The sequence below is a fragment of the Ovis aries genome, chromosome 13 (assembly GCF_016772045.2).
Source record: "Ovis aries strain OAR_USU_Benz2616 breed Rambouillet chromosome 13, ARS-UI_Ramb_v3.0, whole genome shotgun sequence".
NCBI lineage: Eukaryota > Metazoa > Chordata > Mammalia > Artiodactyla > Bovidae > Ovis > Ovis aries.
The window spans coordinates 7,452,494-7,474,939 of record NC_056066.1 but is presented as its reverse complement, the minus strand read 5'-3'; the positions used below and the strand labels follow the sequence as shown (position 1 = coordinate 7,474,939).

General features: G+C 38.6%; 1 protein-coding gene across 2 annotated transcripts in view; it reads right to left on the bottom strand.

Annotated features, from left to right (window-relative positions):
• The window catches only part of MACROD2 (mono-ADP ribosylhydrolase 2), a 2,324,156-nt gene that overhangs the window by 2,229,526 nt on the left and 72,184 nt on the right, over window positions 1–22,446 (bottom strand). For both annotated transcript variants that reach the window (XM_027976486.2, XM_042230293.1), the window contains exon 3: window positions 4,659–4,766. In XM_027976486.2, coding sequence (XP_027832287.1) covers window positions 4,659–4,766 — 108 coding nt within the window. The remainder of the gene's footprint in view (window positions 1–4,658; window positions 4,767–22,446) is intronic.

Here is a 22,446-nt window from a genome sequence, read left to right as displayed (position 1 = left end):
CTTACCTGCCTCCTAAGAAACCGGTATGCAGGTCAGGAAGCAACAGTTAGAATGGGACATGAAACAATGGACTGGTTCAAAATTGGGAAGGGAATATGTACATCAAGGCTGTATACTGTCACCCTGCTTATTTAACTTATATGCAGAGTACATGATGTGAAATGCCAACCTGGATGAAACACAAACTAGAATCAAGAAAAATCAATAACTTCAGATACGCCAATGACACCACCCTTAAGGCAGAAAGCAAAGAGAAACTAAAGACTGTCCTGATGAAAGTGAAAGAGCAGAGTAAGAAAGCTGGCTTAAAACTCAACATTCCAAAAACAAAGATCACGGCATGCTGTCCCATCACTTCATGGCAAATAGATGAGAAAACAATGGAAGCAGTGACAGACTTTATTTCCCTGGGCTCAAAAATCACTGCAGATGGTGACTGCAGCCATGAAATTTAAAGACGCTTGTTCCTTGGAAGAAAAGCTATGACCAACCTAGACAGAAGATTAAAAAGCAGAGACATTGAAACATGTATAATATCATATATGAAACGAATCACCAGTCCAGGTTCGATGCATGATACTGGATGCTTGGGGCTCGGGCACTGAGATGACCCAGAGGGATGATACCGGGAGGGAGGAGGGAGGGGGTTCAGGATGGGGAACACGTGTATACCTGCGGCAGATTCATGTTGATGTATAGCAAAACCAATATAATATTGTAAAGCAATTAACCTCCAATTAAAATAAATAAATTTATATTAAAAAAAAAAGCAGAGACATTACTTGGCCAACAAAGGTCTGTCTAGTCAAAGCTATGGTTTTTCCAGTAATCAGGTATGGATGTGAGAGTTGGACTATAAAGAAAGCTGAGCGCTGAAGAATTGATGCTTTTGAACTGTGATGCTGGAGAAGACTTCTAAGAGTCCCTTGGACTGCAAGGAGACCCAACCAGTCCACCCTGAAGGAGATCAGTCCTGGGTGTTCATTGGTGGGACTGCGTTGAAGCCGAAGCTCCAATACTTTGGCCATATCTGATGCAAAGAGCTGACTCACTGGAAAAGACCTTGATGCTGGGAAAGATTGAAGGCAGGCAGAGAAGGGGACCACAGAGAATGAGATGGTTGGATGGCATCACCGACTCAATGGGCATGAGTCTGAGTAAACTCCGGGAGTCGGTGATGAACAGGAAAGCCTAGCGTCCATGGGATTGAAAAGAGTCGAACACGACTGAGCGACTGAACTACAACTGAACTGCAAGGTTGAAGTTTGTAAAGTACTTGGTTGGGAAAAAGTTTTAAATACCAAATCATTTCATTCATGACAACCAGGCATTCCAATGCACTAACACAGACATGGGAAGAGAACTTTACAAGGCGGAAAGTGATGACACGGCTGCTTTGGAGGCTTGACTGGGCACACTGCCTTCCACTCCCCTCTCAGCAGAGGCAGCTCTGGAGTTTCCCGCCATGTCGCCTTGTTCACCTGAAAGTTAACAGCTGTCCCTCTCCTGACACACCAGGCAAACAAAGCAGCACGGCAGAAAGCTGTAAATAAAGTCATTACACTGTACATTTGGCATCTCTTTCCATGTACCTAAGAACTTCCTGATGAGGCTGTCCTTGGGAGACGTAGAACATGGCCAAACTATAATTAGCTCAACCAGAGAGGTAAGCTAACAGTGCCAAATGCTTTTCGGAGTTGCTGCCTGCCTTTGTATAAATTCGTCAAACTCTTGTACACTATGTGACAGCTATGAGAAAATTACACAAGCAAGGACAAAGAATCAAAAGAGTAATGGGATGCTTTCCTGTTAATGATGCTTTCTCTTTAGCACCATTTTATTTCACTAAAATTATTTTTATTTCTTGATCAAGTAAATTGCTTTTCTTAAATGAGCCAAATTGTGTTCACTGTGTCAAGTCCCCATTGTTGAATGTGCTATGGGTCAAAGGTGCTATAAACTCAATTGTGTAGTTCAATTTAACAAATACACAGGACCAGGTGTTTATTAAGAACATAAGGACAAGACACTACTTTGAGAGATTACACCAAAAGTGGAAAAAACACCAGTCTATAGCCTCAACGGGGAGATAAATGAGTATACAGTTAACAAAACTCAAGGGAAGCCATGATTACTAGTACTATTAAGTATGCTATCAAGACAAATTCAATGTTATCTTAATAACAAGAAAGAGAAAACTCATGAGCGAGTCTTAAGGCATTTAAGGAAATGAATGTCAACAACTGTACTCCACATGGCAGAACTGGGATCAATGACTGAAAGTTACAACAATATAGAGGAGAGCCAGTGATGTACAGGTAGTGTGAAACTGTTAGTCGCTCAGTCGTGTCCAACTCTTTGCAACCTGATGGACTATAAGCCTGCCAGGCTCCTCTGTCCATGGAATTCTCCAAGCAACAATACTGGAGTGGGTTGCCTATTTCCTTCTCCAGGGGATCTTCCTGACCCAGGGATCAAATCTAGGTCTTTCACATTGCAGGCAGATTCTTTACTGTCTCAGCCACCAGGGAAGTCCGAGAGAGAGAGAGAGAGAGAGAGAGAGAGAGAGAGAGAAAGAGAGAGAGAGAGAGAGAGAGAGAGAGAGAGAGAGAGAGAGGGAGAGTATATATTTAAACTAAATAATTAATTTCTTTAAATTAAAGCTCACCTTTATGGAATTTAGGGCACACACCAAGGAACGTTCCTACCATGTTGTTTGACTTTACACATCACCAGAGTGAAACCTGAGACAACACAGAGCTCTAACTTCTGTATTCCTGGAAAGCAAGGTCTGTCAAGAAATTAACCCGCACCCTTCTGTGTTCTGGAAATCAGCTTACTGCAAAGAGCTAGTCTTCCCCATATGACTGAGATAAAACTCCCAAGGACCCTTGTATTCTATGACAAGACCAAGGCGCAGACTCTCCAAATTCCCATTCTTTGTCTCATAAATGATTAGCTGAACTATTTGTCCCCATCAACCATTCTTGTTGATCAATGCCTGTTAACCAGACTTGACCAAACTTTACTCAGGCTTCTTTCCTTCCTCCAAGCCCCTGAACTTTGACCTACCCTTGAGCAATGGAAGGTGAACAACCCCTCTTTAATGACCCCTTCCAAAATAAACTGGCCTTGAGGAAAAATGTTCCCTGATCAACTGTCCAATCATGCCACCCACAACCAATGTTCACGCCTCTCTTTAAGAAAAGAAAATGTCCTTTTCTGCTTGAACTTTGAGATGCTCGCTTATCTCATAGTCAAAGTGGTTCTTCCTATCACAATATTCTTCCTCCTCCCACTGAGATAAGTCTCCACCCCTTATTGTAATAATCTTTTTGAATAATGTTTCTCTTTACCTAAGTCTGCATTTGTTTTTAAACCTTTTAACTTGCAAAGAGCCTAACTTTACAGAACACAAACTAAAATTATGAAATATCCAATTATTGATATTTATTTTTATAGAATCACAAACATTATGTATTTCTTGATATGCAGTCACATGGTAAAATAGAAGATACAGACCACTATAAAATAAACTAAAATTAAAATTTAACATTAATTGTTATTTCCCAATGTTTGAAACCCCAAATTATAAGATCATTAATCATAAAATAAACCATTAAAAGCAAACATGAATAGCTGAAACCAAGCAACTGAGTTTGGAAACTACAGAAATAATTTCTTTATATTTTATTTCTGTCTGGTGTAGATCAAACATTTCTTTACAAAGTCAAAAGAAGGAAAAGCTTAATGAACTTGCTTTTATGTTGGCCAACTATTAACTGAAGCATTACATCAACAATAATACAGCTGCTAAAGTTCTAAGGAACTTTCTGCAACAACCTGTTACTTTTCCAGGGGTCCAGTACCCTAGTTACAGCTCAGTATGGATACCATATAAGAGTTAGCACACTAACTGCAGCACATACATAAAACAAGTGCTCAGTGTCTTCAATACATGATATCTCTATCTCTGGAAGGGTATTTTTTTCTTAAACATTTGTATTCCTATTTATGAAAAAATATTTTTAAACAATAAATATTTTGTATTGCAACCAGACGGGGCAGGGGGTCCCCAGAGAAAGAGAACCAGGCATGACTTTCTTGACTTTAAAGAAGTCATTTGTGGCCTAAGTCATTTTGCGATCTAAGCCTGGGTAACAATGCTTGCCCTTGAACACATATCAGTATTTACTGATCTTACCGCAAGTGAAGGAACGCAGGAACAAAGGAGAAACAGTCAAGAAACAACAGTTAAGCAGTAAAACAGAGTCCTAGTTCCACCTTAAGGGATACAGATAACAATTTGTGTGAGTTAGGAAAAAGACCCACATCCAGGTGGAGCATGGAAAGATGATAATGACCTTTTCTGACTTCAACCAACTAAAACTTGGGCTCTGTCAACATTTGCCCCAGCTCTAGGCTGAATTCTCCTCTGCTCAAGCCCCTTCATGAGTATGCAAGTATCCTTAGCATAAAAATTCCCCAATCTTACTGTTCTGGAAAACTGCTTTGGAAAAGATCCCCAGCATTCTTTTTGCTGCAAGTAATAAATCTTTCTCCCAATTTGTGGCTTGGTTGTATCTTTTGGCCTGAAGACGCCAACCCAGATTTAGGGCAACAGTATACAAATACATCACAAAACATCAACTACTCACCCGCATTGACTATAGCATCCACCTCTAGCAATGTGATGTCACCTCTATACAGAGAAACTTTCTCACTCAAACTTTTCTTCCCCTGTGATGGTTCCTGAGTATTTTCTTCTGTAATAAAGAAGGGATGTATATTAATAGTAATATTCTTAGTTAACTTAATAAAGACAATTTTAATACAAGAGCCAATATGGGTCACACTCTGACACATTAGACAAGTGGAAATAACTGTGTAACTATTACCAGGAATGTGGTCTATTCTCTATTTATCAAGTACTCCTCAATACAAATGCAGTATCAGATATATAATAGGCATTCAATAAATTTCAGTTCAGTTCAGTTCAGTTACTCAGTTGTGTCCAACTCTGCGATCCCATGAATCACAGCACGCCAGGCCTCCCTGTCTATCACCAACTCCCGGAGTCCACCCAAACCCATGTCCATTGAGTCGATGATGCCATCCAACCATCCCATCCTCTGTCGTCTCCTTCTCCTCCCGCCTTCAATCTTTCCCAGCATCAGGGTCTTTTCCAAATAGTCAGCTCTTCGCATCAGGTGGCCAAAGTATTGGAGTTTCAGCTTCAACATCAGTCCTTCCAATGAGCACCCAGGACTGATCTCCTTTAGGATGGACTGGTTGGATCTCCTTGCAGTCCAAGGGACTCTCAAGAGTCTTCTCCAACACCACAGTTCAAAAGCATCAATTCTTTGGCGCTCAGCTTTCTTTATAGTCCAACTCTCATATCCATACATGACCACAGGAAAAACTATAACCTTGACTAGCCCTGTTATATTGGTCAACAAAACTTTCAATTCCTGCTATTAACATTATAAAGATATGAATTTTAAGATATAATTATGTACTACTGGTTTCACAAGAATATAAGAAAAAATGTGCAAACTACCAACAAAATAATGAACAAGTTTATTTCTATTTTGTTCAAGTTACCTAAAAAGCATCCTTGAAAAGAACATTTACTCAGAACAAAAAAACATAGTTTCCACTTTTTGCTATGTAACAAGCTGTCCCTTGGAATGGTAGGGATCAAGAATACAGGACGGTGTGAAACATCTCCTTTATCAAATTCTATAAACCTTTCACTCTAGAGGGCGCTGCTAGATTTAAAAGAGAAAAAGCTCTGTTCTGCACACAATAGTCAGCATGCTGGTATATTTAAAACAAGCCAAACATTACCTTCTAAAACCTGATATACTTTTAATGTTTTACAGCAGTACTATAATTGGTATTTTCATGTACTTTAAACAAATAATAATATTAAAATATATTAAATAAAGCTATATAAAGTCAGTTTTAAAATACATTGAAATGCTATATATAAAGAGTTTTCTAATATATTTTTAGAAAAGATGATTTATAAATTCAAGTGTCTGTAACTATTTATGAATATGGGCAAGTGTTTCAAGGGGGGAGATAATGCTATTGATTCACAAAAACACCATCAAATAAGCATGAAATTTTGAGGTATGTAGTGGATTAGAGGAGGTACAAGCCACTTAAATCATCTTTGGGCTCCAATAACCAAAGAAAAAATTGGCCAAGACTAAGGTAATCAATCTGTGGCCATAAAAGTAATCTTTCCTCTCTTCATCTCCAAAGCATCCCCTTCTTTGCAGCCACTTCTCTCCTTAAAGGATTCTAAAATTGGTGGTAGTATGCATGCATGCTCAGTCACTCAGCCACATCTGACTCCTTGCGACCCCACCAGGCTCCACTGTCTGTGGAATTTTTCAGGCAAGAATACTGGAATGGGTTGCCATTTCCTTCGCCAGGGGATTTTCCCAACTCAGAGACTGACTCTGTGTCTCCTGCATCTCCTGCATTGACAGGTAGCTCTTCACCACCGAGCCACCAGGGAAGACCCTTGTTGGTGGTAGTAATACTAATAACGATAAGTAGGAGAATAATGTGAGAGAACTGTATGTTAAAACAACAGAGAAAGATTTCAGAAGACTTCAAAATAAAAAACCCTTACAGCTAACTTGACCACCTCAGGGAATCCTAGAGTGCTATTTTCCTGAGTCAGGTAAAGAGGAAGAGCTCAGGCTTTTCTACCAGACTGTTCAAATCTTGGTTCTACCAATTAACAACTGGGTGACCTTGGGTAAGTTATCTATTTTCACCATGCCTCAGTTCATAAATTACTGGCTCCTTTACAGTGAACATGAGCTCATCACTTAGAACTCATGTTCTAAGTAATGTTTGAATAATATTTGGTCCACAGTAAGCTCTCAATTTTTCATTCAGAAAACTAAGATCATGGCATCTGGTCCCATCACTTCATGGCAAATAGATGGGGAAACAGTGGAAACAGCGACAGGCTTTATTTTGGGGGGCTCCAGAATCACTACAGATGGGGACTGCAGCCATGAAATTAAAAGATACTTGCTCCTTGGAAGAAAAGTTATGACCAACCTAGATAGCATATTCAAAAGCAGAGACATTACTTGCCAACAAAGTTCTGTCTAGTCAAAGCTATGGTTTTCCTAGTAGTCACGTATGGATGTGACTGTTGGACTATAAAGAAAGCTGAGCACTGAAGAATTGATGCTTTTGAACTGTGGTGTTGGAGAAGACTTTTGAGAGTCCCTTGGACTGCAAGGAGATCCAACCAGTCCATCCTAAAGGAAATCAGTCCTGAATATTCACTGGAAGGACTGATGCTGAAGCTTCAATACTTTGGCCACCTGATGCAAAGAACCTGACTCATTGGGAAAGACTGAAGGTGGGAGGAAAAGGGGACGACAGAGGATGAGACAGTTGGATGACATCACCCACTCAATGGACATGAGTTTGAGTGAACTCTGGGAGCTGGTGATGGACAGGGAGGCCTGGCGTGCTGCAGTTCATGGGGTCGCAAAGAGTCAGACACAACTGAGTGACAGGACTGAACTGAACTGAAGCTCTCAATATACATTCCCTTTAACAAAGGTTTTACCAAGGTGACAAGTATTATTTCAGCACCCATATTCAAAATAACACAATAGTTTTTAAAGATTTTCAATATTATTATTATTCCTTATCAGTGAAAGAAAACAATTTGTGCTCTTACTAATCTGTCAATGCCTGGCCCAATGACAAAGACTTTAAGTCACAAGACCCTGAGTTCCATGACCAATGAGCTTCTATTTTTACCACTTTTACCAAACTAGAAAGTCCTAATTCCCAATTAAAGATCATTGAATGATAATAAATATTAATATTTGGTAGTTCTGTCAGAAAATTCTGGGTATGTGGACTATTGAGAACCTAGATATTGTAAAGACTTCTCACCGATGATGAGTTTCAAAGCTCCATCAGGCATTTAATTGATAAGCATATCACAAATGAAAGCAGAAAGATGGACTGTTTCAACTTGGGAGACACGGTAAACAGATTCCTAATCTAGTTGGATTTAGTTCTAAAAAGTATTTCATTTTCTTATGAAGCATTATGTCTATAATACTGCATGTATAGTAATGTGACTTTAAAACATATATGGAAATAAATCATGTATTTTTCCCAAAACAAGAATTATATTAGAAAACATCAAAGTTTAAACCATTTATACCACAGTTCAGTTCTCTTAAAAGAAATCCTAATCTCTCAACTGCAAACTGTAAAATGGTATATTTTAAGCCTAAAGTCTCAAACAATTCAACATCTTTAATATATATACTGCTATAACATGTCACTCAATAAGTTACTCAAAATGGTCTTATCAGAATTATCAGCATCATGAAGGAATACTTTTATCGCTCTTTCCTTTTAAAATTCACATGAGCATCTTTTTTCCTCAAAGCCAGTACACTTGCTGCCCAACTCTTCTCATAGTATATCAAAAAGGCATAAATGTACTGAAAAACTGTAATTTGATAGTATTAAAACTTATCAGTATTTCGTCCAACAATAAACCAAAACCAAATGGCATGTTTTTGACTACCAACTGTTCTCTGTAAATGCAACACTATAAATTGCCACTACAGGCCACAACTTTTATCTGAACATTTAATAGTAATGTACTACCTTCATTTTCACCCAGATGTGTTTCACCCATCAGCGCTGATTCCAATCTGTCTTTTCCCATATCCTGGGTTTTCAGTAATAAACAGGGCAGACAATTGTCAAGCATTGTTCCCTCACAGACATTCTTTATGTACACGAAGCACTGACTTACGTCGTGTTCCTCACAGGCTTTCACCAACGGGAAGCTAAAATATCTGTTCAGTGTGCACATATGAGAGTAGCTGCTCTCCCAGACTGTATTCTATCGATACTATGCATATTAAAAAACAAAGGTTTTATACAGGAACTACCGCAATAAGGGAAAAGAGATCTCAGTACAGAACTGGGCTCAGTTCCCAATACAGCAAAGACAAGTGGAGATTCATAGCCAAGAAGCAGAGTGAGGATCAGCGGGAAGAAAATTACTATCACTAAGGGGAAACTCTGGGGGTGAGGGAAGATTTTGGTTAAACAGACACACTCTTTGCTGAAGAACTGTCAGGTAGTGAGATATCATTTAGGGTACTGGGTGGGGAGCAAGGGGAACAGAATTTTATTAGACATCAAGGCTGATCAGATATCAAGGATGGAAAATTCTCTCTAAATTGATAAAGCAGGATTCTTACAAAAATTGGACAGTGTAAGTTTGGCAAGGATGGGGTCTAGAAAAAAAGAGTTTGAAGGAACCTGACTTGTGTTAGTCGCTCAGTTGTGTCCCACTACTTGTGACTCCACAGACTGTAGCCCACCAGGCTTCTCTGTCCATGGAATTCTCCAGGCAGGAATACTGGAGTGGGTAGCCATTCCCAGCTCCAAGGGATCTTCCCAACCCAGGTATCGAAACTGGGTCTCCTGCATTGCAGGCAGATTCTTCACTGTCTGAGCCACCAGGGAAGGAAGCCCTGTTTAGTCAAGGAACCTGACTAAAGTTAAGGAAGAGGGTCTTTGTCAGTCCCTGCTCTTATCTGAAGAAAGAGACATTCTTCTTTGAACAAAGTCCATTTGTCATTAGGTTGCCTTTTGTCCTTTAAGGACCATCTGAACTATTAGTTGAGGCTTGGTTAAGTGGAGGATATTTGCGAGGTGGCACAAGCAGTCAGGCATTTACTGAGGGGAATTTCTATGAAAAGAAAAGGAAAAACAAAGATTATTGATTGGGGCATACTATAAAACTAGTTTCTGAGTCCAGAGGGAAGACAGTTGAGAAGATACCTAGATGATGGGCTTGATTCATCTTTTGCACCCTGAATTTCCTTAGTGATGGCATCGGATGTTTCAGCAGACTTCCTGAATGGCCCTCACAATAGCAAGCATGAAAGCTGTACAACATACATGATCTGTTGTGGTGATTTCTTTGAAGTTCATATCAGGTCATCAGCTTCAGCCTGCAGGGCTCCAGGAAAGGGGAAGGTTTAGTTCTCAATGAGGCCAAAACAGGAGGAGGGTAGAAAAATTGGAAATATTTTGGAGAGTTGTAGCCAGACACTGGAAGAAACTAGACAATTGACAGCATATGCGAGACAATCAGCAACACTGGACTTTAATAACCCACGAGAGTACACTATAGTTTTCCACTGAAACATAAAATATTTCTGTAGTAAGCCTGGCTCCCACCCACCATTTTTATTCTTGTTTACAAAATAAGTCTGGTCTCATTAGATTTAGCCTGATTATTTACATAAGTGCAGCAAGAACGATCATTGACCACTTAGGCCTTTCAGGTTTGCTTTGCTGGAACTTTTCATAAAGAATCTCAAATCAGACTTGTGAAAGCCTCTCAAGGCTAGGAGATGGCCAATAATGGAAACAGTGACATAACTTCATTTTCTTGGGCTCCAAAATCACTGCAGATGGTGGCTGCAGCCATGAAATTAAGAGACACTTATTCCTTGGAAGGAAAGTTATGACCAATCTAGACAGCATATTAAAAAGCAGAGACATTACTTTGCCAACAAAGGTATATCTAGTCAAGGCTATGGTTTTTCCAGTGGTCATGTGTATGGATGTGAGAGCTGGACCATAAGGAAAGCTGAGTGCTAAAGAACTGATGCTTTTGAACTGTGGTATTGGAGAAGACTCTTGAGAGTCCCTTGGACTGCAAGGAGATCCAACCAGTCCATCCTAAAGGAAATCGGTCCTGAATGTTCATTGGAAGGACTGATGCTGAAGCTGAAGTTCCAGTACTCTGGCCACCCGATGGGAAGAAATGACTCATTGAAAAAGACCCTGATGCTAGGCAAGATTGAAGGCAGGAAGAGACGGGGATGACAGAGGATGCGATGGTTGGATGGCATCATGGACTCGATGGACATGAGTCTGAGCAAGCTCTGGGACTTGGTGATGGATAGGGAAGCTTGGCATGCTGCAGTCCATGGGGTCACAGAGTCAGACACAACTGAGTGACTGAACTAAACTGAACTAGGCTTGGAAGCCAATCTAAGAACTAACCACCAAATTTAAACCATAATGCCTACAAATTTGGGTAAATTCCTCTCTTCTCAAGGTTCCCAGAATATCCTATGGTTCCTGGGAATCCCAGGAAGTGACCTTTCTTCCTCATCTGTAAAGCTGAGAACTCTATAAACCATGTGCCAGGCTGGTTTCTCCGAAGGGCTTTATAAGCACTGGCTCTATAAAACAAATCTTAGTTCCTTATCACTGTCTCATAACACGAGATTCAATGTCTTTGAGATTCTCATTCTCAAATACAATATTCCAGCCAAAGTCTATACAACTAATTTTTCCAATTATGTCCTGTTATAAGGAAAACAGATTCCTATTGAACTTATACAAATAATGTCACTGTCATGAAAATAAAAATACTCAGTAGATTCTGAATTCTGGAGTGATCAAATAGGGAGAAAAGATAAAAGTTTCATTTTTATTTACAAAATTATAGTCGACTAAATTGCCATGAGTTATAGACAGCTTGAGAAAAGGTAAAAAAGAGTTCCTTAAGTAAAACATTAAAGAACCAGCAATGTTACAATGCAATAATCTAAAAATCAAAATCATTCTTTATTGGTTCATTCAGTCCCATGTAACTGATTCTTTTGTCCCCCCGGCATTATTTAATGTATTAGAACAACTACAACAAACTTACTTGTACTTCATTAACTCAATATCTATATTAACTAGTCTTATATACTGAGATCTATTTCTGAATTCTCTGTTCTGTTCTACTAAACATTCTTTATACTATACTCTTTTTTTCTTCATGTAATGGATTTTTGTTCTGCTAGACCTTGGGTCAGTTTTTTGTTTTTTTGGGTTTTCTTTTTTTGGCTTTTTTAACCAGTCAGCTTCTCTATTAGTACCAGAAATCCTTACTCGATCCAGAGGTATAGTCTCAAAGTTATTTAAGCAATAGTCCCCTCAGAAGCTGCACCCCAAAGTACTTGTCATAGTTCTTTTCATGGATTTCTAAAACAGCCACTTTTTTTGTTGAAGACAAAGCACTTTTGCCTGTAACTGACTACAAAGGCTTTCAAGGAAGAATCACAGTAAAACAAAAATTATCTGTAGATGATAAAAGACTTAAAACAGTAATTGTCAAAGGTCTGAGAATTTATTATCAAAATTTTATACAATTGATAAGGGAATATTTATTTCAATGACATACAATGTTCAACTAACTCAAATTAGGGAGAGAAGGACTATGGGTTTGGGATTAGCAGAGGCAAACTACCACCGATAGAATAGATAAACAACACGGTCTTACTACATTCAGCACAGGGAACTATATTCAATATCCTGTTACAAACCAAAATGGAAAAGTATATGAAAAAGAATATGTTGTTGTCCAGTCACCCAGTCGTGTCCAACTCTTTGTGACCTCCATGGACTGCAGTATGCAGGCCTCCCTGTCCCTCACCATCTCCTGAAGTTTGCCCAAGTTCATGTCCGTTGCATCAGTGTTGACATCCAGCCATCTCATCTTCCAATGTCCTCTTCTCTTTCTGCCCTCAATCTTTCCCAGCAACAGGGACTTTTCCAGTGAGTCAGCTCTTCACATGAGATAACCAAAATACTGAAATTTCAGCTTCAGCATTAGTCCCTCCAATGAATGTTTGGGACTGATTTTCTTTAGGATTACTGGTTTGATTCCCTTGCAGTTCACGGGCCTTCAGGAGTCTTATCCAGCACCACAGTTCAAAGGCATCAATTATTCAGCTCTCTGCCTTCTGTATGATCCAGCTCTCACAACCGTATGTGACAACTGGAAAGATCATAGCCTTGACTATATGGATCTTTGTCAGCAGAGTAACGTCTCTGCTTTTCAACACACTCTCTAGGTTTGTCATAGCTTCCCTGCCAATAAGCAATCGTCATCTGATTTCATGGCTGCAGTCACCATACGCAGTGATTTTAGAGCCAAGAAGAGGAAATCCGTAAGTAATAGGGGCAAATGCCATGATCTTAGTTTTTTAATATTTAGTTTTAAGCTGACTCTTTCACTCCCCTCCTTCACCCTCATCAAGAGACTCTTCAGTTCCTCTACACTTTCTGACATTAGGGTGGTATCATCTGCATATCTGAGGTTGTTGAAGTTTCTCCCACCTATCTTGATTCCAGCTTGTAACTCATCCAGCCCAGCATTTCTCATGATGTGCTCAGCATATCAACAAACAGGGTGACATCAGAGAGCCCTGTTATACTCCTTTCTCAATCTTGAACCAATCAGTTGTTCCATACAGGGTTCTGACTGTTGCTTCTTGACCCACATACAGGTTTCTCAAGAGACAGGTAAGATGGTCTAGTATTCCCATCTCTTTAAGAGCTTTACACAGCTTATTATGATTCACACAGTCAAAGGCTTCAGTGTAGTCGATGAAGCAGAGGTAGATGTTTTCTGGAATTCCCTAGCTTTCTCTATGACCCAGCAAATGCTGGCAATTTGATCTCTGGTTCCTTTTCCTTTTTTAAACCCTGCTTGGACATCTAGAAGTTCTTGACTGGAATAATGCTGAAGCCAAGCATGCAAGATTTTAAGCGTGACTACTAGCATGGGAGATGAGTGCAGCTGTCCGATGGTTAGCACATTGCTTAGTATTACCCTCCTTGGGAACTGGGATGAGCGCTGACCTTTACCAATCCTGTGGCCACCGTGGGAGTCTTCCAGATTCGCCAGCACATTGAACGCAACACTTTGATGGCATCACCCTTAAGGGTTTGAATTGTTGTTGTTTGGTCACTCAATCATGTCCGACTCTTTGCAACCCCATGGGCTGGAGCACGCCAGGCTTCCCTGCTCTTCATCAGCTCCCAGAGCTTGCTCCAACTCATGTCCATTGAGTCAGTGATGCCATCCAGCCATCTCATCCTCTGTCATCCCCTTCTCCTCCTGCCTTCAATCTTTCACAGCGTCAGGGTCTTTTCCAGTGAGTCCGCTCTTCACATCAGGTGGCCAAAGTACTGGAGCTTCAGCTTCAGCATCAGTCCTTCCAATGAATATCAGGACTGATTTCCTTTAGGATGGACTGGTTGGATCTCCTTGCAGTCCAAGGGACTCTCAGAGTCTTCTCCAACACCTCAGTTCAAAATTTGAACAGTTCTACTGGAATTACACCACATCCAGTAGCTTTATTAACAGCAGTGCTTCCTAAGGCCCACTTGACTTCAGTCTCCAGAATGCCTGGCTCTGGGTGACTGATCACACCATCGTAGTAATCCAGTTCATTTGGATCTTTTTTGTACAGTTTTTCCATGTATTCTTTCCATCTCTTCTTGATCTCATCAGCATCTACTATGGCTCTACCATTTATGGACTTTATTGTGCCCATCTTTGGGCAAAGTGTTCCATTGGCATCTCCAATTCTCCTGAGGAGATCTCTAGTCTTTCCCCTTCTGTTGTTTTCTTCTAGTTTACACACTGTTCTTTGAAGAAGGTTGTCTTGCCTCTCCGTGCTGTTTTTTGGAAATCTGCATTTAGTTCAATTTAGTTCAATATACCTTTCCCCTTCTCCATTGCCTTTTGCTTCTCTTCTTCTTTAGCTATCTGTAAGGCCTCCTCAGATAACCACTTGGCCTTCTTGTTTTTCTTTTCCTTTGGGTCTTGTTCACTGCATCCTGTACGATATTATGGCCTCTGTCCATAGTTCTTCAGGCACACTGTTTACAAGTTCTAATCCCTTAAATCTATTCATTACCTCCACTGAATAGCCACAGGGATTGTGATTTAAGTCGTACCTGGCTGGCTTAGTGGTTTTCCCCGCTTTCTTTAAGCCTGAAGTTTGCTAGCAGAAAAGATGATCGGAGCCACAGCCAGCTCCAGGTCTTATTTTTTGCTGACTGTATATGCTTCTCCATTTTCAGCTACAAAAAATGAAATCAATTTGATTTAGTATTGGCTATTTGGTGATATCCATGTGTAAACTCATCTCTTGTGTTGTTGAAAAAGGGTGCTTGCTATGACCAATAAATTCTCTTGGCAGAATTCAGTTAGCCTTTGCTCTGCTTCATTTTGTTCTCCAAGGCCAAACTTGCCTGTTACTCCAGGTATCTCTTGACTTCCTACTTTTTTTTTTATTATTGAAGGATAATTGCTTTGTAGAATTTTGCTGTTTTCTGTCAAACCTCAACATGAATCAGCCATAGGTATACATATATTGTATTCCAATCCCCAAAGATGAATAGAATATCTTTTTTTGGTGTTAGTTCTAGGAGATCTTCTAGGTCTTCATAGAACTGATCAACTTCAGCTTCTTTGGCATTGGTGGTAGGGGCACAGATTTGGATTAGTGATGTTGAATGGCTTGCCTTAGAAACAAACCAAGATCATTCTGTCATTTTTGAGGTTGCACCCATGTACTGCATTTCAGACTCTTGTTGATTATGAGGGCTACTCCATTTCTTCTATGGGATTCTTGCCCATAGTAGTAGATATAAAGGTCATCTGAATTAAATTTGCCCTTTCCCATTCATTTTCGTTCACTGATTGCTAAGATGTCAATGTGTACTCTCACCATCTCCGGCTTGACCAATTCCAATTTACCTTGATTCATGGACCTAACATTTCAGGTTCCTACACAATACTGTTCTTTGCAGCACTGGATTTTACTTTCATCACCAGATACATCCACAACTGAGCATCATTTCCGCTTTGGCCCAGCCGCCTCATTCTTTCTGGGGATATTAGTAGTTCTCCTTCACTCTTCCCCAGGAGCATATTGGACACCTTCAGACCTGGGGGACTTATCTTTCAGTATCACATCTTTTGGTCCTTATATACAGTTCATGGGGTTCTCACAGCAAGTATCCTGGGGTGGTTTGCCATTCCCTCCTCCAGAGTTTTGTCAGAACTCTCCGCTATGACCCACCCATCTTGGGTGCTTGGATGGCAACATAATTCATAGCTTCACTGAGTTATGCAAGCCCCTTCACCATGGCAAGGCAATGATCCATGAAGGGGAAAAAGGAAACATATATACATATATATATATATATATATATATATATATATATAAAACTGAATAACTCTGCTGTACAGCAGAAATTAACATAGCCTTGTAAATCAACTACACTTCAATTTAAAAAAACTCAAATTATAGCTCACAAAATTATAACAGGACATATGATGGATAAAAAGGGTACTGGCAAGTTTCTATGAACTTCACACAACTTCTGAAATATCTATTATTAATTTTTATCCACACAAATAAAAGCTAGAGAAAGTTTTTATTTGATAACATGTCACAATTTAAGACATCAAGTAAATCAAATTATTTTTTAACATTTCTTTCTTACTAGATGAAAAAACAAACCCTCTGAGATTTTCCAAGGCCCCTGTGGGAAACCAATCTCAATTAGAGTTCACAATTTCATTTAGAATTTGACTTTGGGAAGTTGTCAAAAATGTCAAAAGGCTTGAACACTTGAATAAATAGGATCATAGATCACTATGAAACAATCCTTAAGTTCTTATAAATGAACATAATAAAAACAATATAACACATAGGAAATCACTTTGATAAGACACAGAATTCTTGTTTCTAAGCAGATAACTTAAAAGATAATGATCTTTCTATGATCTCTTATTAAGAACCGACTAATTATCCAAGAAAACTTTGCTGTTTTAACAGAAAGAAAACCCAACTCTAATTTTGCATCAGTACATTATTAGGCTTATTTAAAACAAAACACAAATAAATTCTTTCAATCTTAACTAATTTGATCACAGATAAAATTCCTCTTCTGAAAACCATCTGTAACTCTATTATCTATTCAGGTTTTCTCCTGTATTTTTCCTCTTTCTCATTCTGAACTAACCATTTATTTCAAATTAGAATAAAATGACTCTCTTTTCCCTTAACAACAAAAATCTTCCATTCCTCACAAACTTTGCATACAGAGTTGTTTCTCTTCTTTATTATTTTTAATTAGTACTCTTTAATTTACAGAAAAGACTAAGAAGTAAACAACTGCAGACTGTCACACGCCAGCATTCTGCAGCAAGGGCTTCCCTGGTAGCTCGGTTGGTAAAGAATCCATCTGCAACGCAGGAGACCCTGGTTCGATTCCTGGGTTGGAAGATCCACTGGAGAAAGAATAGGTTACCCACTCCAGTATTCTTGGGCTTCCCTTGTGGCTCAGCTGGTAAAAAATCTGCCTGCAATCCAGGAGACCTAGGTTCAATTCCTGTGTTGGGAAGATCCTCTGGAGAAGGGAATGGCTACCCACTTCAGTATTCTGACCTGGAGATTTCCACGTACTCTATAGTCCCCAGAGTTGCAAAGAGTTGGACACAACTGAGCAACTTTCACTTTCAGCATTCTGTAGCAGAATAGCAAATTTCATGCATATAGCATCTTTTGATTTCTAGAGACATGTTTTTAAATGGTACAATCTTTCAATATGGTAAAAGAACACTTATTGACATATTCAAATATATTTAGCTTTTCTATACTACATTAAAAGAAACCCAAGTACATAAACTTGAAGTTATGTTCAGTAATTAGTATTTCAATAACTTATTTTACTTTGAAATAATCATGATTTTTAATAAATATCTATACTTAAGTATACTTGAGGTTACACGGTACTGAAAAGACTTTGGAAACTATTTTTATACAGACATATTATAACATAAAACATAGTTTGCCATAATTTTGCGTTATTACTTGTTAACTATTTTTATAGCACATGCATGTTAGGCAAGCTTTGCAAAGCAAAAACCTAAAAAAGTTAAACATATGGATCTTCTTTTAATGCTATGCTTGATATACAAGATACCATAAATGGCAAGCAATTCATTTTTACTACATCTTTACTTGCACATTTGGTCTTGGGTTGAATTTATAATATTTATAATCTAAATACCTAGTATATAAAACATAAGCTTATCTGACTAGTAAACCCAGTACAACAAAAATGTATGCTCAGTTTTTATATTTACTGCTTATAACTCAGAAGTCAAACTTTTTATGTAAGCCAACAGTATTAAACTAGTTTTATTTACCATAGATTTACCCAAGTCATGAAAATATGAAAAGGTTTTGGGCTAGCTTTTATATTTCTGAGAGTATTAGGAATATTTTATTTATATAATGTTAATTTATCTCCAAAAAGCCAATTTGCATAGAGTTCTTTAATAGAATTTTATGAATTATTCTGATAACACCATCTGAAAGTAGAAAAATATCACATACATATAACATGTATACATATCAGTACATAAACATACATCCAAACATCCAAACAGAGATTCCACAGCTTTCACTCTAAAATTTTAGCCATGAGTCAGGTATATATGGTAATATACTCTGGTCTTTTCTCCCCGTAATATTTTAATCCAAGTTTTGCTTCTGGCAGAAGAACAAGTTAATGTTATCTGTTCAATATGAGGGTTAATGTTTTTTTACCAGTATATGTGGAAGAAACTTTCAAGATTTTTCATTTGCCCAGATATGTAATCTTAGGGAGGCTGTGGACTAAATTTTAGGTGAGAAAATGACAGGAAACATCAAGCAGCTGCCTGGATGTGCCCAAAGCCTGTCTGAGGTACAAAACATCCAGTCTGTTTCCAGTTACCTTTTCTTCCTTTTGAGCCTCAAGTATTAACAGTTGCTTTCAAGGGCCCCTGAGTTCCTTGAGAGTCCCCTGCGAGAAACAAGGGACCTAAAGTTCCAGTGCTATATGAGCTGAGGAGCTTAAGTAGGAAGGAAAAAGTTTAGCAAGGGAGAGAGAGATGGACAAGTGAGGAGTTTTGAAGAGGGATATATCAAAGGACTTAAATGGAACTGAAGGGTACATAAAAGATGTAACAGAAGGAAGAAGGACCAGAAGTAATGGGAAGGGGAGCTTAGTCTTAGAGGATCCAGTTTAAAGAAATTTTAAGTTTCCCAAAGAAGCCAGCCAATGAAGTTCCAAATTATCCACAGTAGCCATGCCAGACTATATGATGGATTCCTACAAGAAAGGAGACCGAGAGGGCAGAGCACACAGTCCACAGGGGCTCAAGAGGAGTGTTTCACTGCCTGAGAAGGCCCCGTGGGAATGGCACACCAAACAGAGAGCAGAGGGGACTTACAAAGGCGCTTCCAGCCAAGAGTGAGTCTCTGCTTGAAAGGGGCCAAGTAGAAAGATTTCCAACCCAACAAGCACCTTTCAAACAAAGAAGCCTGGACCTCTAACTCAGCTTCAGACAGTATACTTAGAATTTTGAGATTAAAAATCTACCCCTATTGTGCCTCAACTGACAGTCATCTGGGGCTCTGGCTCAATGGAGATCTCCACCAGGCCCTAGAGATCACTAATGATCTCTCCCTCTCAAATGATCTCTGCCTTTCATTGTCTGTGAGCTATTCTATAATTCTGTATTCCCAGGTGACACTACTGATAAATAATCCACCTGCCAATGCAGGAGACCCAAGAAACACAGGTTCAATCCCTGGAGTGCTATTCCAGTATTCCTACCTGGAAAATTTCACGGACAGAGGAACCACAGGGTTGCAAAGAGTCAGACACAACTGAGCAACTATGCTCAGACACAACTGAGCAACTATGCACGCACCCACGCAAGTTGTAGAAAATAGAAATAACGCAAATAATCCTTGTCTGTGGAAATGCAAATGAATTATGTTTTCTTGAATGCAACTGATATTGTCCTATGGACAATTTGCATTTACTTGTAAATTCGACTTCAGAGTTCCTTACTGTGAATGTAAGTGTGACTCTAAATTCTCCTTTGAACCAGAGTTAATAAAACTGTTGATAAATGTTCAATTTATATTTGTATGACTCATAATCTCATCTATATAAAAACACTTTCCTCTAACAGACATTTTCATTTAGTTCTAAATTATTTAATTAATACTTGTACAGAATTTACTATGTGCCAAGCGCTGTTCTAATGCTTACAAATATTACCTCCTATAATCCTCATAACAAATCGATGTGGTATATATTACCACTATTCTCTCCATGTAGATAAGGAAGCTGAGGTATACAAAAAGGCTATTTGATCAAGCACATATAACTGGTAAATAGTAAACAAGCCTGGGATATGAACCCAGACAGCCATGCTCTTTACCACCAACCTATACAGGTTCTCATTTACCTATTTTTATTTTAAGGTGTCCAACTCTGAATGAGGTATCTGCTATTGAGATCCTGTCACTCCCTTTAGTTGCAAAAAGCATTAATTTCACTCCCCTCCAAAAGCATTACCTACTTTTGCCCTAGAAAAAAGTGGTTACCATACTTTGAAAATAATACAACAGCCTCAGTTATTTCCTGCTATATATTATAAAGTTTCATAACACAAGCACACCAGGGGTTAGAGAACCACATAATAAAATCAAATTTACAGATATTAATCATGCATTTTATTTGTATTTTTTCTTTTTTTTTATTTATGCAAAATCATCAGACTTGCTGATTCATTCGTCCCAATACCTACTCTATTTGTATTGGAATTCAGTTTACCATTTAAATTTATAAACTTATTCTGAGTTCTGAAATTTGTGTTACTATTTCCACTTCCTTTTTGAGGCATCAATAAACCATTTTATTGATCCATCTTATGAGGTAAGAATATAATGCAATGTTATAGTAACAACAAAAACAAATTTAATCAAATTTACATCACTAATGACATTAAGATGCTTTAGGAGCAACAAACTACGTTAACTGAATTTTAATTAAAATAAACTGACAAACATTCTCCTTGTTTTAAAAGCATAACCTTTAAGACTATAATTATTAATAATATGACAGAGTTTTCATAAAAATCATAATTATAATTTACATTTCAAACTTTTAAAATATATTGAACAAAACTGTCTCATCACTTTTCCTCTGGAACTGCCAAATTATCTAAAGTCTACCTCATACACAGCTAGGGGACCATCACTGGGAACTCTGATCACTCAGAAGACTAAGATGCTACAAGATACTCACTTGAAGTGCCCAGCAAAGTTCAAATTCTTATGTTCCCTCATACTAACATCCTCTGTATTTTTTGTATTACACAACTGGCTGCTTATTTTGTTTATTTATTATTTTAATTGGAGGCTAATTACAATTATGGTGGTTTTTGCCATAAATTGACATGATTCAGCCATGGGTGTACATGTGTTCCCCATCTGAACCCCCCTCCCACCTCCCTCCCCATCCCATCCCTCAGGGTCATCCCAGTGCATCAGCCCTGAGCACCCTCTCTCATGCATCGAACCTGGACTGGCAATCCGTTTCACATATGGTAATACACATGTTTCAGTGCTATTCTCTCAGACCATCCCACCCTCGCCTTCTCCCACAGAGTCCAAAAGACTGTTCTTTACATCTGTGTCTCTTTTGCTGTCTCACATATAGGGTCATCATTACCATCTTTCTAAATTACATATATATGCGTTAATATACTGTACTGGTGGTGTGTTTTTTTCTGACTTACTTCACTTCATGTAATAGGCTCCAGTTTCATCCACATCATTAGAACTGATTCAAATGTATTCTTTTTAATGGCTGAGTAATACTCCATTTGTATATGTATCACAGCTTTCTTACCAATTCATCTGCTGATGGACATCTAGGTTGCTTCCATGTCCTGGCTATTATAAATAGTGCTGTGATGAACACTGGGGTTACACGTGTCTCTTTAAATTCTGGTTTCCTCAGTGTGCATGCCCAGCAGTGGGACTGCCGGGTCATATGGCAGCTCTAGTTCCAGTTTTTTAAGGAATCTCCACACTGTTCTCCATAGTGGCTATACTACTTTGCATTCTACACCCACTCCAGCATTTATTGTTTGTAGACTTTTTGATAGCAGCCATTCTGACCAGCGTGAGATGGTACTTCAGTGTGGTTTTGATTTGCATGTCTCTGATAATGAATGATGTTGAGCATCTTTTCATGTGTTTGTTAGCCATCTATATGTCTTCTTTGAAGAAATGTCTGCTTAGTTCTTTGGCCCATTTTTTCATTGGGTCGCTTATTTTTCTGGAATTGAGCTACAGGAGTTACTTGTATATTTTTGAGATTAATTCTTTGTCAGTTGCTTCATTTGCTGTTATTTTCTCCCATTCTGAAGGCTGTCTTTTCACCTTGCTTACAGTTTCCTTCATTGTGCAAAAGCTTTTAATTTTAATTAGATCCCATTTGTTTATTTTTGCTTTTATTTCCATTACTCTGGGAAGTGGGTAATAAAGGATCCTACTATGATTTGCATCCAAGAGTGTTTTGCCTATGTTCTCCTCTAGGAGTTTTATAGTTTCTGGTCTTACATTTAGATCTTTAATCCATTTTGAGTTTATTTTTGTGTGCAGTGTTAGAAAGTGTTCTAGTTTCATT